Source organism: Neolamprologus multifasciatus, chromosome 10, assembly GCF_963576455.1.
Source record: "Neolamprologus multifasciatus chromosome 10, fNeoMul1.2, whole genome shotgun sequence".
Classification (NCBI taxonomy): domain Eukaryota; kingdom Metazoa; phylum Chordata; class Actinopteri; order Cichliformes; family Cichlidae; genus Neolamprologus; species Neolamprologus multifasciatus.
The window spans coordinates 22,050,094-22,062,204 of record NC_140448.1 but is presented as its reverse complement, the minus strand read 5'-3'; the positions used below and the strand labels follow the sequence as shown (position 1 = coordinate 22,062,204).

The window sequence follows — 12,111 nt, the reverse complement described above, 5'->3', positions numbered from 1 at the left end:
CAAAAGTTTCTCTCTCTATTTTTTTTTCCCACAAAGAAAAGAAAAGAAAATTTCAGTTTTTACAGAACAGTTATGCACAATGCAATTATGAGTTGCAAAGAAGTGACTTGAAGTGATTAAATGGCATGATAATTTCCTAACACATCGTATCATATTTCAGTGGTTTTCCATTAAATCCTTTAATGTCACGCTTTAGTGCCTGTCAGTATCTTCAGGAAGAACGAGGGTCTAAAATGTGATATGTAGGTAAACTGCCTGCATGCAGTCCTTTGGGGAAGCCCGTTAATGAATGTCATCCTGAGACTGCGTGATAAGGTCACCACCGCGAAGGTGAATGTCCCTCTTGGGTAAATATTCAAAAAAGTAGTGCGGGAAGCCGCAGTGCTGAGCACCCCGCAGAGGACATTGTGCCGAGAGCCCTTATCTGATCAAATAGGAAAGCATGCGCTGAATATAAAGTATCCCCACGCTTCCATGCAGGACAGCCGTGGGCACCTACCTACCTTAGTTGAGCATAGGACCATTTCTAGTCCGCTTTGCTGCAGAGAGGTGAAGAGCAACAGTGTTGCTCAAAGCATCACTTGTAGTCCCGTGTTCGGACGACGACGCACCGGGACATCTGCCACGGGAAACAAATGGTACCACACGGGAAGACGTGACTTGCGGGATGTGCCGACAATGCGAAATCCTGCGCTGTGCTTCTGGAGGACAACAGGACAGACGACAGAGCCGACGAAACAGATATTTTGGCGGGGGGGTTGCTGCTACTGGGCTGCTTACACTGATGAGCGGCTGACCTCCTGTTCAAGAGCTGGCCACCCGCGTGCGCCTTGAGAGAGGCACGTTTCGTGTGCTGCTGTAGCGGGGGCTGAGGTTTCCCTCTGTTTGTTTTCCACGAATCTTTGCTCATTAATACTTCTGTGGTGAATTTCCACATTGAGAAAAATCTAATTTCCTATTCAGCCCCCCCTCAGCTATTAAAAATCACCCAATGCTGATCTTCTCTTACTGTATAGACCATCACCTTGAAATTGCCTCATATTGCTCGTTTCCCTATAGTTGCCACCATGGAGTCAGTGTTCATACTGTGTTGACAAGAAGTTGTAACCACTTCTTGGCACCAGAACTGTTTCCACCAGGTGCCCCAGGTGAAAGTCTCTTTATAGTTCAGCTGAGACTGCTGCACCATAATAGCTTTTAAAATTATATGGAAATAGTAATTAGCGTCCATAATTCTCCATGTATAATGTCCCTCTAGTGTTCCATTCTGAGTCTGTGCAGATCTTAGTGTACTTTATTGTATTGTTTCATACCAGCTTTCAATACAGAGTTCATATTCTTGAATAGTCAAAAGCATTATAAGTTTTCTTATTGCCTACCTGTGAGAACAGACACATAGATAGTGACAGTCTTTCCACATTTTATAATATATAGTTATGCAGAGACCTACATCCTTACCTATACATGATGATGTAGATGATGATCTTCATTAAATATGTGAAGTATGTTGCTTACTGCAATGCAGTTGGATTTCCTTTTGGCCATAGTTCTTTAGTGCAGCCACTGATTATATATTAACATTTGCATCCATTAACTACTAACTGTAAAACACATCCATCCATAGTCAGGACTGCACTATTTCCTGCCTCCCCCTGCTAATTGAGCAAGCCAAGGTCGAGAGGAGAATGGCTGAGTAGTGGGACTGGGGCATGCAAGACATGCTTACATTGCACTTCCTCTTTATGCCCGTCATGCTAAGACGCTCAGAGTTGGTCATCCATCTTACTGACAAGATCGCCCCACGCTATGAAGTGGGAGCAGATATCATTCAAAACCAGGCCGGTCCCTTATTGGGCATTTGGCAGCATTGGGAAGTTTACATGTTTTTTAAATGTGATGAATGACGGCAGGCTCAGATCACACCTGGGCAGAGATGAAGTCAAGCTACATAACATGCCCGAGGTCATAAAATGTGTCCCTGTTTTCCCAATTTTGTGAAAATGGGAGATTTTTATTTGCAAAAGGGAAGCTGTCATTGTTATGCCCATTTATACTGGATACAGATTTGAATAGAGGAGTGGTGATTTTTTTTTTTTTTTTTTTGCAGAACTTTTATGCAGAAACTATAGAGCCTACAAGTCTGTGAAATTAGCCCCATCTAATGGATAAAAGTGAGATTGTTGCCTAACAGCAGTCAAACTTTATACAGCAAGGGTAGTTGGCAAGGCTAGGCTAAGTAACTGTTATATGCCAGCTTTAAAAAAGTGTACAACTCATCTGCTTTATATTTTGAAAATTGATAGTTGCTGCAGTGAAGCTATTTGGTATGACCACACATTAACAACCACTTGTTCCCATATTCATAAATAGCCGCTTTTTTGAGTTTGTTCTGTTGCTTCTTTACTTATTCATTTGTTTATTTGGTATTTTAGTTTAGTTCTGATGATGCAATTAGTAAAAATCATTGTGAAGCTGAAGCTCATTGGGAAATTCAACATCTAAACTATCTGGACTCCTCTCCTCCTGCATAGAAGATATTAAAAACATATATATAGACTAAGACATGCGCCAATTTAATGCAAAAAGTACTCTATGCTGAGTTGGAAAATTCAGAGTGTGCAGTTAGCTTCACAGTTTTTATGTATCATACAAATAAAAATTGTTGACATAAAAAAGTGTATGAAAATGTATCATCTGTGGTGGAGAGAACACTTACCAAATGCTACGCATAATCAGAATCTGTAGTTCATTTCCTAACAGTTATCACTGTCAGTGAAAAAAAACCCACTGTTTCTAAAGATTCATATATAACAATAAAAAAATATTTTCTAGCTACTGAGCAGTAATGCAGATACAACTTTTACTTTATTTTAAATTTGTATCCATTAGAAGAGGAGAATCGATGCTGAACTCAAATGCACACAATGCATGCAAATCTGCGTTATTGCATCACAAAGGATCTTCCCCTGTCATTCCTTCACAGTTATTTTGGAGTAAACAAAGGGTGTGTTAAAATCCATCCAGATGCATACGTGGCTCCATGTGAGCGTTGATCACACAACCAAACCAAAGCTCTGCTGGTACACTAGGTGTCAGTGAGTCATGGCGATCTTTAAACACGTGTTGTTTATCTCATGTTTGATGCCACTGATATTGAGCTACCCTTTCTACCCTCCAACATGCTATACTAAGGTGCTGAGCATGGCCCGGGACCTCACCCGGTGGGCAGCAGACTTGAAATGGGACCCAGAGACTGTAAGTCAGCTTGGTAATTTTTTATTTTACTTTACACTTAAGTGGTATTTTATAACTATTCTAACTGTTTAAAAACTTGTAAATAATAAAGATTTTGTACTTTACATAAATAATTGTATATTATTTCAGCTGGCTTTAGTGACATGAGAAACATGATTTCAAAGAAATCATGGAAAGTCAGGAAAAGTTGTAAAATCTGTGAGACTTGATAGCTTTCATTCTTTTCATCCAGAGTTACTGCATGGCACACATGCCAAATCTCTACATTGATGTTCATGTAAGTATGTCTTTATTATTAAAAAAGAATAATAAAATGGCATGATTTTTGCCATATAACATTCCGAAAAGAAAATGTTTTTTGCGCTCTCCTTTCTGTCGATGATCTACACACATTGTTTTGAGTAATCTGGCCGTCCCTGCATTTTTGACGCTCACTTATGTGGTATTTTGACTGCAAACTTTAGCTGCAGTAAATCATGCGCAGGGACACTAATTGTTACTCATGACAGAATGGTTGTGTGATGTACAAAATGAGCACCTACCTCCAAATGGTGGAGGGCCTGCGACAGCGCCGCTGTGCTTACACCAGAGACGTAAGGAAGCTGGGTGTCACTATGCGACAGCTCTTCATCATCATGTCAGAGAGATGCCACGGGGTAAGACAAGACAAGCTGTCTAAATAAGTGTAAACTGTGCCATACTCAATCATATATCAGATATTAACATCCCATCTTGTGGGACTTAAGTGTGGTGTAGTGCATTTGTGCCAGGAAACTCTAGAAACGTCATAAAGTAAATTACAATTCATAGTTAAGATCAAACGTATAGCTCTGATTAAACCAGATTTTTATTGAATATGTAGTCACTGAGCTGCGTTTTAACTCACCCATGCACCTGATATGGTTTCATAAACTGAAAACAGGCTAACAGTGATGAGATGCATTCAAACTAACTGCTGTTTACTGGGTCACTCACTTGGTGATTTCGCAGGATTAAGCAGGGTTTATGATGCAGATTATGAATAACCTTCTGTGCTCTGCGAGCGTTTGATCCCACTCACCTGATCTGTGATGTCAGACCCATCTGGGTCTGCTATTGGTGTCCTGACATGACTGATCTGCCCATCTAGGCGAGGCCACAATGCCTCAGAGAAGGGTCAGAGTAAATTCACTTACATTAGAGAGAAAGGTAACCTTGTGCTGTGGCTTACATAAAGCATATACAAACATTATTTACCAAGTGAAAAACAAGTCACTGCTAAAACGTTCACACCTCCCTCACCGGTGTCCCATGGTGTGTTTTGTTTTCATAGGACTTGGTGTTCACAGCCTTTGACTGCTCTGCCCTGGAGCGCTGACATCCTGGATGCTGAAATATTTCAAGCTGCTCACCGAGAACGTTGATAGAGAGACAGCGAGAGTCTCAGTGGACATTCTTTATTTCTTCAAGTAATGACAAAAAAGAAAAAAAAACCTGGAAGACACAAGTATGAGATCACCTCAGTAAACCATATTGTGATTCTGATGTTATAAGCATGTATTCTCTTTGTAATGACATTTATTACCAACCAGATGATAAAGCAAAATATTTTACAGAATAAGATGTATTATTATTTTTTTATAATTACACAGGCCTCTTATAGAATGAATACAGTCACATTTTTGGTTGATAGACAGTTGTTTGAATAATTATGCAAAAACTTTTAATGCTGACTAATGAGTTAAACCCCTATGGAAGCAAATTAAAAATGAGCCTTCTGAGTACCTTTGATCTGCCAAATGTGATAAAAGACAGCATTCATTATATTTCTTGCAGGGGTTTTTTTCACACACAGGTTGCCAGATAAGCATATTGCATAGTGCATAGTGGAGGTCATACTGACTGTATTAGGGCAGCGCTTAAGTAACAGTAACAGACAAGTAAAAGATCTGTCAGCCAAGACACTTCTATCTTGCTTTTGTTGTCTTTAAAAACATCTGTAATAGCCACAAACAAACTACTAAATTGACACTGAGGTGTGACTGTTCTGCTTTTATATGTTCCCAATGTGTAAAATGGACTTTGCAGCACAATATAAGGTTTGGTATTAAAAGTAAGCTCCAGCATGATCCAACAGTAAGCTTTATTGCATCTTATGATGGAGATATTACAGTTGTTCTTTTGTGCCTTACATGTTTTAAATACAGTCAAAACTGGAACACATGACACGCAACAGTAAGGATTGTGAGGTATCTGCAACAGTCATTTGCATTTGCCATCGCAGGAAAATATCATTTGTGCCCCAGTAAGACAGTGCACCGATCTTTTTCACTTCATAAGTCATTACATTTTTGAAACAAACATCCCTCTGTTTTATCTACTGTGTAAAAAGAGCTGATTTATTCAGAACTGGTGATTTAGCTCTTATACTTTTAAGTATAAGACACATTTTCTTGTAATATACAAGCTGGTTTTCTAGGACATTCAGAGGGTTGGTGTGACAGAAGAGGATGGGACAGGGCGAGATAGAGGCAGATGATCTGCTGTGGCAACCCCTAAAGGGAGCCGCTGAAAGAAGAAGATGCAAGCTGGGTTTCTAAGAATAGAAGTTAAATCAGTTGAGTTGTCCAAAAACGTATTCTCCTTATGTCTCTAGACATGCAAATAAAAAAGAAGATGACTAGGTTTCAAGAGAGGTTTCATTTTTCAACATGATTCCAAACGCACTGCCATTGCAGTAAAAGCATACATGGATGGAAAAACACACAATGGTACACACATCAGTCATGGATTGGTCTCCCCAAAGCCCAAGCCTGAACATTATTGAAGCTGTGTGGGACAGAGAACAGAGCAGAAGAGAGCCAATATCCAAGGAAAAGCTTTGAATGTCCTGCAAGAAGCTTGGAGAACTAATCCTGAAGACCATTTAAAGAAATTAGTAGAAAGTCTGGCTAAGAGAGTTCATGAATAAAATACTGACTTTTAAGCTTGTTAGAATTATACACACTCTGTTTTTGCCTTAAATATTGCATTTCCATGTATGTTTACACGTTTTTATATATATTACTTGTTTTATTTCTCACCGATATTTCAACACTCAAAGAAATTTTACAACACTCATACAACAATCTTTAAAACATTCTTGCTCAGTTGTCATGGAAGGTCATTTTCAGGAACATAGATAACCTCCCTGATAATCTGTTTGATGTGGACAGCTGGCTGTGTGTCAGACTGATTGCAATAGTGACTCACAATCAGATCTTGATTATGAGGGATTTGATTGCCACCTCCAAGTCCACCTCTTCTCTTTTTATCAGTGCCACCGTCTCCAAGCTTACATTATAACAGTTCACACTACCATGTTGTAAACATTCTCTTTCACACGATAGTGCGAAGTCATGGAAAATGTGTCATGTGATAGGATCTTCAGAGAAAATGAGCTAATAGCAGTGAATTAGAGGTTGAAATAATAATAAATTAGATTATTTTTCTTTTGGGAAAGGGTCCCACGGACACCACTTATATAATTACTTATTTATACAAATATTAGGATTGACGACAAGTCACCTTGATAATATGTCCATCATTTTCTTCACTTGCACATCTCTTGACGTCAAATTCCCCAGATACTACGCAGAAAAACAATGACTTTCCCACTAGAGGGCGGTGTGGCCTTGCTTTTTCAGTTGAGTGAAGTTTAACCAGCATGCAGCTTAAAAGGAAATACAAACGACAGTAAGAAGAACCAGTGCATTTTCTTTTTAATATTGATTAATGAGCTTTAAAAAAATGTAGACGGGCTGTAATAAAAAATCACCCAAATTTGTTTTCTTTTTTGCCCTTTAATGATATATTTTTAAAAAGCAAACAGAACACCTAAACAGGAGAACGAGAAGACAAAATCTGTATATAATGGAGTCCTAACTTCATGCATGCAGTCTATATGTTCTTACAGGGGTTATACTTTGGTATACAGCACAGCTGTTGAAGTTGAAGGAGACGCCGCCGCTGTCAGAGAGCACGCCGAGCATCAACCCGGACATGAAGTCCTGTTTTACCGCCTCGACGCTGTATATCAACCGACTCGTTCTACCCAAAGAACTACATTTCCTACATTTCCATGTCGGCAGCGCGAGCGCTGTTCAGAAACGAGGTGGGGCTATTTTGAATCAACAAGTTGCCCAGCCAGACAGGCGAGCAGCAATTCCATCGTGTCTTCGTAGCAGCAGGTGGTCACCGCGCGCCCAGCACTTAACCACAGCCTGCTAATTGGATTACGCCAAGTTTCCACGTCAGAGCCCCACAGAGCCCACGGGCTGAAATGGACGGAATAGATTAACTTTTTCTTCTTTTTTTGTGAACCAGCCCAGTTCTCTTTTTCTTCTCTCAAGGACGCTGAAAGTGACGCTGTAAATTGGTAGATAAGACTTTCTTTTTAGCGGACTGCACGATTCTGCGTCCCTAGTGTTCTCGTGCTCAAGACTGTTGACAGTTTTAATTTTTTTTTAATATATTTTTTTATTTTTAAAGGTGAAGTTAGTACATTGTTAATAATGGCGTTCGGTAGATTCAGTAAACTATTTCGTCTACCCACCATGGATATGAAAAAGAAAGCCAAACAGTACGAGCACGTCAACCGGGACGTCAATCCCAACGACATTTGGGAAATTATTGGCGAGCTGGGCGACGGTGCTTTTGGAAAGGTCTACAAGGTAAGTGTGTTCTCAAAAGACACGAGGCACCTGTTGTCTGACAATGCTGTAGAACCCCAAGAACCCCATTCGTCCTCAAATGAAGTAGTCATCTCGAAATGTTGATGAGTTGCCCGTTTGATGCCTGTTTGTGCTTATGAAAACTTCCTTGAATATCAAAAAGTTACTTAAGTTTTCTCTGACAAAATGTAGTAAACGACCTAATATATACTTTATACTAGTTTCATTTCAAATGGGTGTTTCTGTGTATTTTCCCCCCACCTGTCACACACTTTAAAGCCTTGCATCCTTTGGGTGTGGACTAGTTCCATTCACCTGTGGGTGCTGAACCATCCCAGCATTGCTGTAATATGACAGATATCTGAACTATGTTGCTGGTCAAGAGTTCTTATGTTAAACAGACCCATGCAGTCATTACATTTTTAACTTTGGCTGTCGTGTGAAAGTTTTGCTAAATCTTTAGAATCAGCATGGGTGACTACTACTTCTGTGTGGCTCCTCTCTTCTTTTCTCTCTCAGATCTGACCTCTCAGAACTTGTGTGAATGCAGTTGAAATTATGTATGCCATGTGGAGGATTTAGAAAAATGCCATGATGTGACACCACTGTTGAGTCAGCCTGCAGGGACAGTGAAAGCACCTTAGCACCACCAGCAGCACCACCACCATCAGCACTTTGACTCAGTGGAGATATTTAATCTGGCTCTGTAAGACATTCACTGCCCTCTGCAACGCGGGGCACAGGCCTTCTGTGTCTACACAGCCCAGTGGAGCACAGTGAAGGTCTTTGACACATCAGGGGCCTCAGTGGAAGAAGTGATGCTTTAAGCAGAATTCTGCACTGAACAGAGAGCGCAGTCTTTTCAGAGGACCCCACCTTGTTTAGACTTTTTTTTTTTTTTTTTTTTTACTGGAAAGTTTACATACATGTGGGGAAATGGGTGTGAAGAGCACTATAAAGCTCACTATTCCAGCAAAGCTATTGCCACGGATGCAATTTAATGAAAAGAAAATAGTAACATGGCGATCAAGTTATAGCTAGAAGTGAAGTTGCATAATTTATCTTAACAGTGAAGCATACTATGAAAACGCACAGTGCTTTGAGTTTTCTTCCTGAGATGCTAAGGCAGGGACCAAGTACAAGGGTACAAGGTTCTTTGAATCTGAAGAAACCTTTAATAAGCTGCTGTTTATTACTCAGGTTTTAAGGATTACTCAGGTTTCTCAGTGCAGAAGTACACACAGTCCACTTCAGCTCCAAAGTGTTTAAAGCTAAAGCCAAATGAAAGTGGCTGGTACATCTAGTGTGATTAAGTGCTACTTAGACAACTGGCAAGCTTACAAAATGTAATGTCCCTTCCCCACTATATTTGCCTGGGATCCTGTTTCTCCTCCTTCAGTTGGTTGGAGGAGGACAGCTCCACACCTGCAGCTGTCAGATGGAGTGGAGGGAGGCAGAGCAAGAGCAGACGATGGCCAAGAGAGGAAACTGTGGGACTGCATCAGGAGACGGCTTCCTCTCGCAGCTCCCAAACCTCAGAATAATTGGCCCATCTGTGGGAGGGAAAGGCCTTGTGTGGTGAATTGTACATGCTTTCAGATGTTAGAAGTATTTGATAGAGCAGGTGTGAGGGAAGGAGGCTCTGTGTCCTGTCACTTGTGAGATCATCTACTTGTCAAACTGTTTGGGGGAGGGCAGGAGTCACAAAAAAGATGGTTGTTGATGTGCAATGGGCAGCAGGAGAAGAAAGTATAAATTTCATGTGTCGGACACCGCTGCTTGTAGAGCTTCTTTTTTGTTTTGTGTAATTGTGCAGTTTTGCTAGAGAGTACCGAGTGCTCCACACAGGCTGATTCTCCAAAGGTTAATGTCACCAGCAGGAGAATAACAACTCCCAGGCTTAAGGGTAGTGTTAAGGACAAATCAATCTATGTGTGTGTGTGGCTGTAACCCAGGAACAGTGTGAAAGAAGGATCTCATAAAATGCAATATACTCCCCCAGTTATCGAATATATTCTTCCCTGTAGGTGAAACTGTACTTTTCCATTATTGAAAGGCTGCTAGGAAAAAAATATGACTGTCCATAAAACTTAAGCCTGTGTTTCTAACCTTTTTATTGCTGAAGATTGAGGGTCAAAATATTGTGCAAATATGTGTCATCCAAGTGCTATAAGTACTTTTTTTCTTTAAGCGTGCACTTGTGTTGGTTGATACTTTGATGCATAAATTACCTAAATGCAGAATATTCATTTTGTTAATGAGTCTGAGTATCACAGGACACTGCAGATGCAAACATGTACTCAAACATGCTGTTGTTTACACCTTCTGGTGCTCTGTTAATGAGGTTAAAGTATCACTGTCCAGCAGCAGTTAAATGGGATTATAGAGCAGCTAAATGGAAAGCCGATGTTTCTAACACTGCATTTATCACTCGAGGGCCAAACATATCTTTAACCTTAGAGCACATTTTACTTGTCAGTAAGTCAGTTTTGACCACAAAAAAAAAAATCTGTGTGCAATCAGTGCTACGTTTAGATTCAAATTGCAGTTAAATTTTATTAGCACTAGTTATGCTAAATTGCATTTTGATGCTTGTTATCAGTCGTTTACATGCTGGTTTGTTTCACAATGTAATACAAACACCCACAACACTGTGGCACTTCTGTCTCCCTGTAGGCTTTTTTCTTTCTTTTTTTTTTAAACCATCACTGACTAATCAAGTCTCATATTCCACTTCCTGCAGCTCCAGTGTGTCATAGGATGATGTCTTTGCTCTGTCTCTCTGTGCGTGTTTGCACTTGTTGGAAGGAGTCCTGTGCTTGTGTATGAAGGTGTTGTGGCTGCAAGTGAGGCATGAAACAATTGAGTTGTGTAGCCCTTCTCACTAATTAATGAGCCACGTGCCACTGAGCACACTAGCCTGCTGCTGCTAGTGAAATGTTTCCATAGACACACACAGGCTTTAAGGTTACGCGCTGTCAAATTCCCTTTGTGGGATGAAAAGCGCAGTGAATCTTGTCCCTGTTGGTCTGACAGTGGGTTCAGCCTGGATGTTGTGTAGTAGAAAGTGTGTAGGTGGCCTCAGCTATGGCAAAAACGAAACGAGTACAGTAGTCGGCCAAGTGTTTAGGCCACAGTAACGGATCTGATCATCTTTAAAACTTTCAAAAAACTCTATTTATGCACATTAGGTTGGAGAAATGTGGTCATACACCGGGCCAAAATGTTGTGGGAAATCCTGGACTGGTTAAAGGCATAAAACAAGACATTTCTCTTCTATGTAGTGTTTTTGTAAGACTTGCAGAAAATCACTTAAAATACGATTACCATCTACTGTGAAGTCAAAGAGAAACTCACATGGTGAGTAGGAGGGGGCAAAGGTTGCAACTTCCTTTTTGTGAAGGAAAGCCGCAAGGTTCATATGAAATGCTCACAGTTATCAAGAATGGCTCCAAGACGAATGTTTAAAAAGACTTCAGTGGCACTGTCGTCACTGCTCCCGAGAGCAGGGTTTCCCTGGGTCTAATCTCAGGGAGCAGCTGGGCCCACGGTGACTGATAAGAGCCCAGCTGGATGGGTGTGGGCTCAGAATGGTTGGAGTCCCTGTTATCCTCGTCATGACATTGTCATCGGCATTTACAAAAGCCTTGATCTGTGTTTCTAGTTGTAGGTCTGAGGTTAATGATCTACATGATAATTTCTGATATGTGTGAGTTCATACTCGGACAGCATTAGCAATCGAGAAAATGAAAGATGTAGAATTTTCAGTTATATCAGATTTTCTACATTTTGGAAATTTAACATCAAACCATAATGTCTCATGTGTCACTTGTACACTTTTTCTGATTAATCTGGTAATCATGCAGTACTTGCCCGAGCTTGGTTTTGTGGTGTGCTTTAAATAAGACCGTATAAACCCTCCAGTGTGGTGCTTGCTTCTTCTAGTCTGCACTCAGGAAGTTTGACTCCTTTGTCATGAAAGTCAAGGTTTGAAGGCCTGTGTATCACTGATTAAAGAATTAAGTGTTACAGGTTTTCTTCCAAGGCTGTCTGTGGTATTGTATGTTATAACTTCCTGCCTCCCTGACCTGCTTTGTTTTTGTGACTTCGGGGTTGAATTTGGGGCATGTTGCAATGTTGATCACAACTTTCACATCCCGAAAAG

At 40.5% G+C, this 12,111-nt stretch overlaps 3 protein-coding genes across 3 annotated transcripts in view; 2 read left to right on the top strand and 1 right to left on the bottom strand.

Moving 5' to 3' along the window:
- stk32a (serine/threonine kinase 32A) overlaps positions 1-767 on the bottom strand; it is a 73,192-nt gene extending 72,425 nt beyond the window's left edge. Inside the window, exon 1 of the mRNA XM_085173950.1 lies at positions 504-767. The gene's annotated coding sequence lies outside the window, so the exon portion shown is untranslated. The remainder of the gene's footprint in view (positions 1-503) is intronic.
- A 213-nt stretch (positions 768-980) lies between these two features.
- cytl1 (cytokine like 1) lies at positions 981-6,311 on the top strand. Its single transcript, XM_085173951.1, has 3 exons — positions 981-3,255; positions 3,488-3,532; positions 3,765-6,311. The coding sequence occupies exons 1-3, from the start codon at positions 3,103-3,105 to the stop codon at positions 3,936-3,938; spliced, it is 372 nt and encodes a 123-aa protein (XP_085030077.1). The 5' UTR covers positions 981-3,102; the 3' UTR covers positions 3,939-6,311.
- A 1,088-nt stretch (positions 6,312-7,399) lies between these two features.
- The window catches only part of stk10 (serine/threonine kinase 10), a 40,915-nt gene continuing 36,203 nt past the window's right edge, over positions 7,400-12,111 (top strand). Inside the window, exon 1 of the mRNA XM_085174661.1 lies at positions 7,400-7,946. Within this exon, the coding sequence (XP_085030787.1) occupies positions 7,788-7,946 (159 nt within the window). The 5' untranslated portion in view covers positions 7,400-7,787. The remainder of the gene's footprint in view (positions 7,947-12,111) is intronic.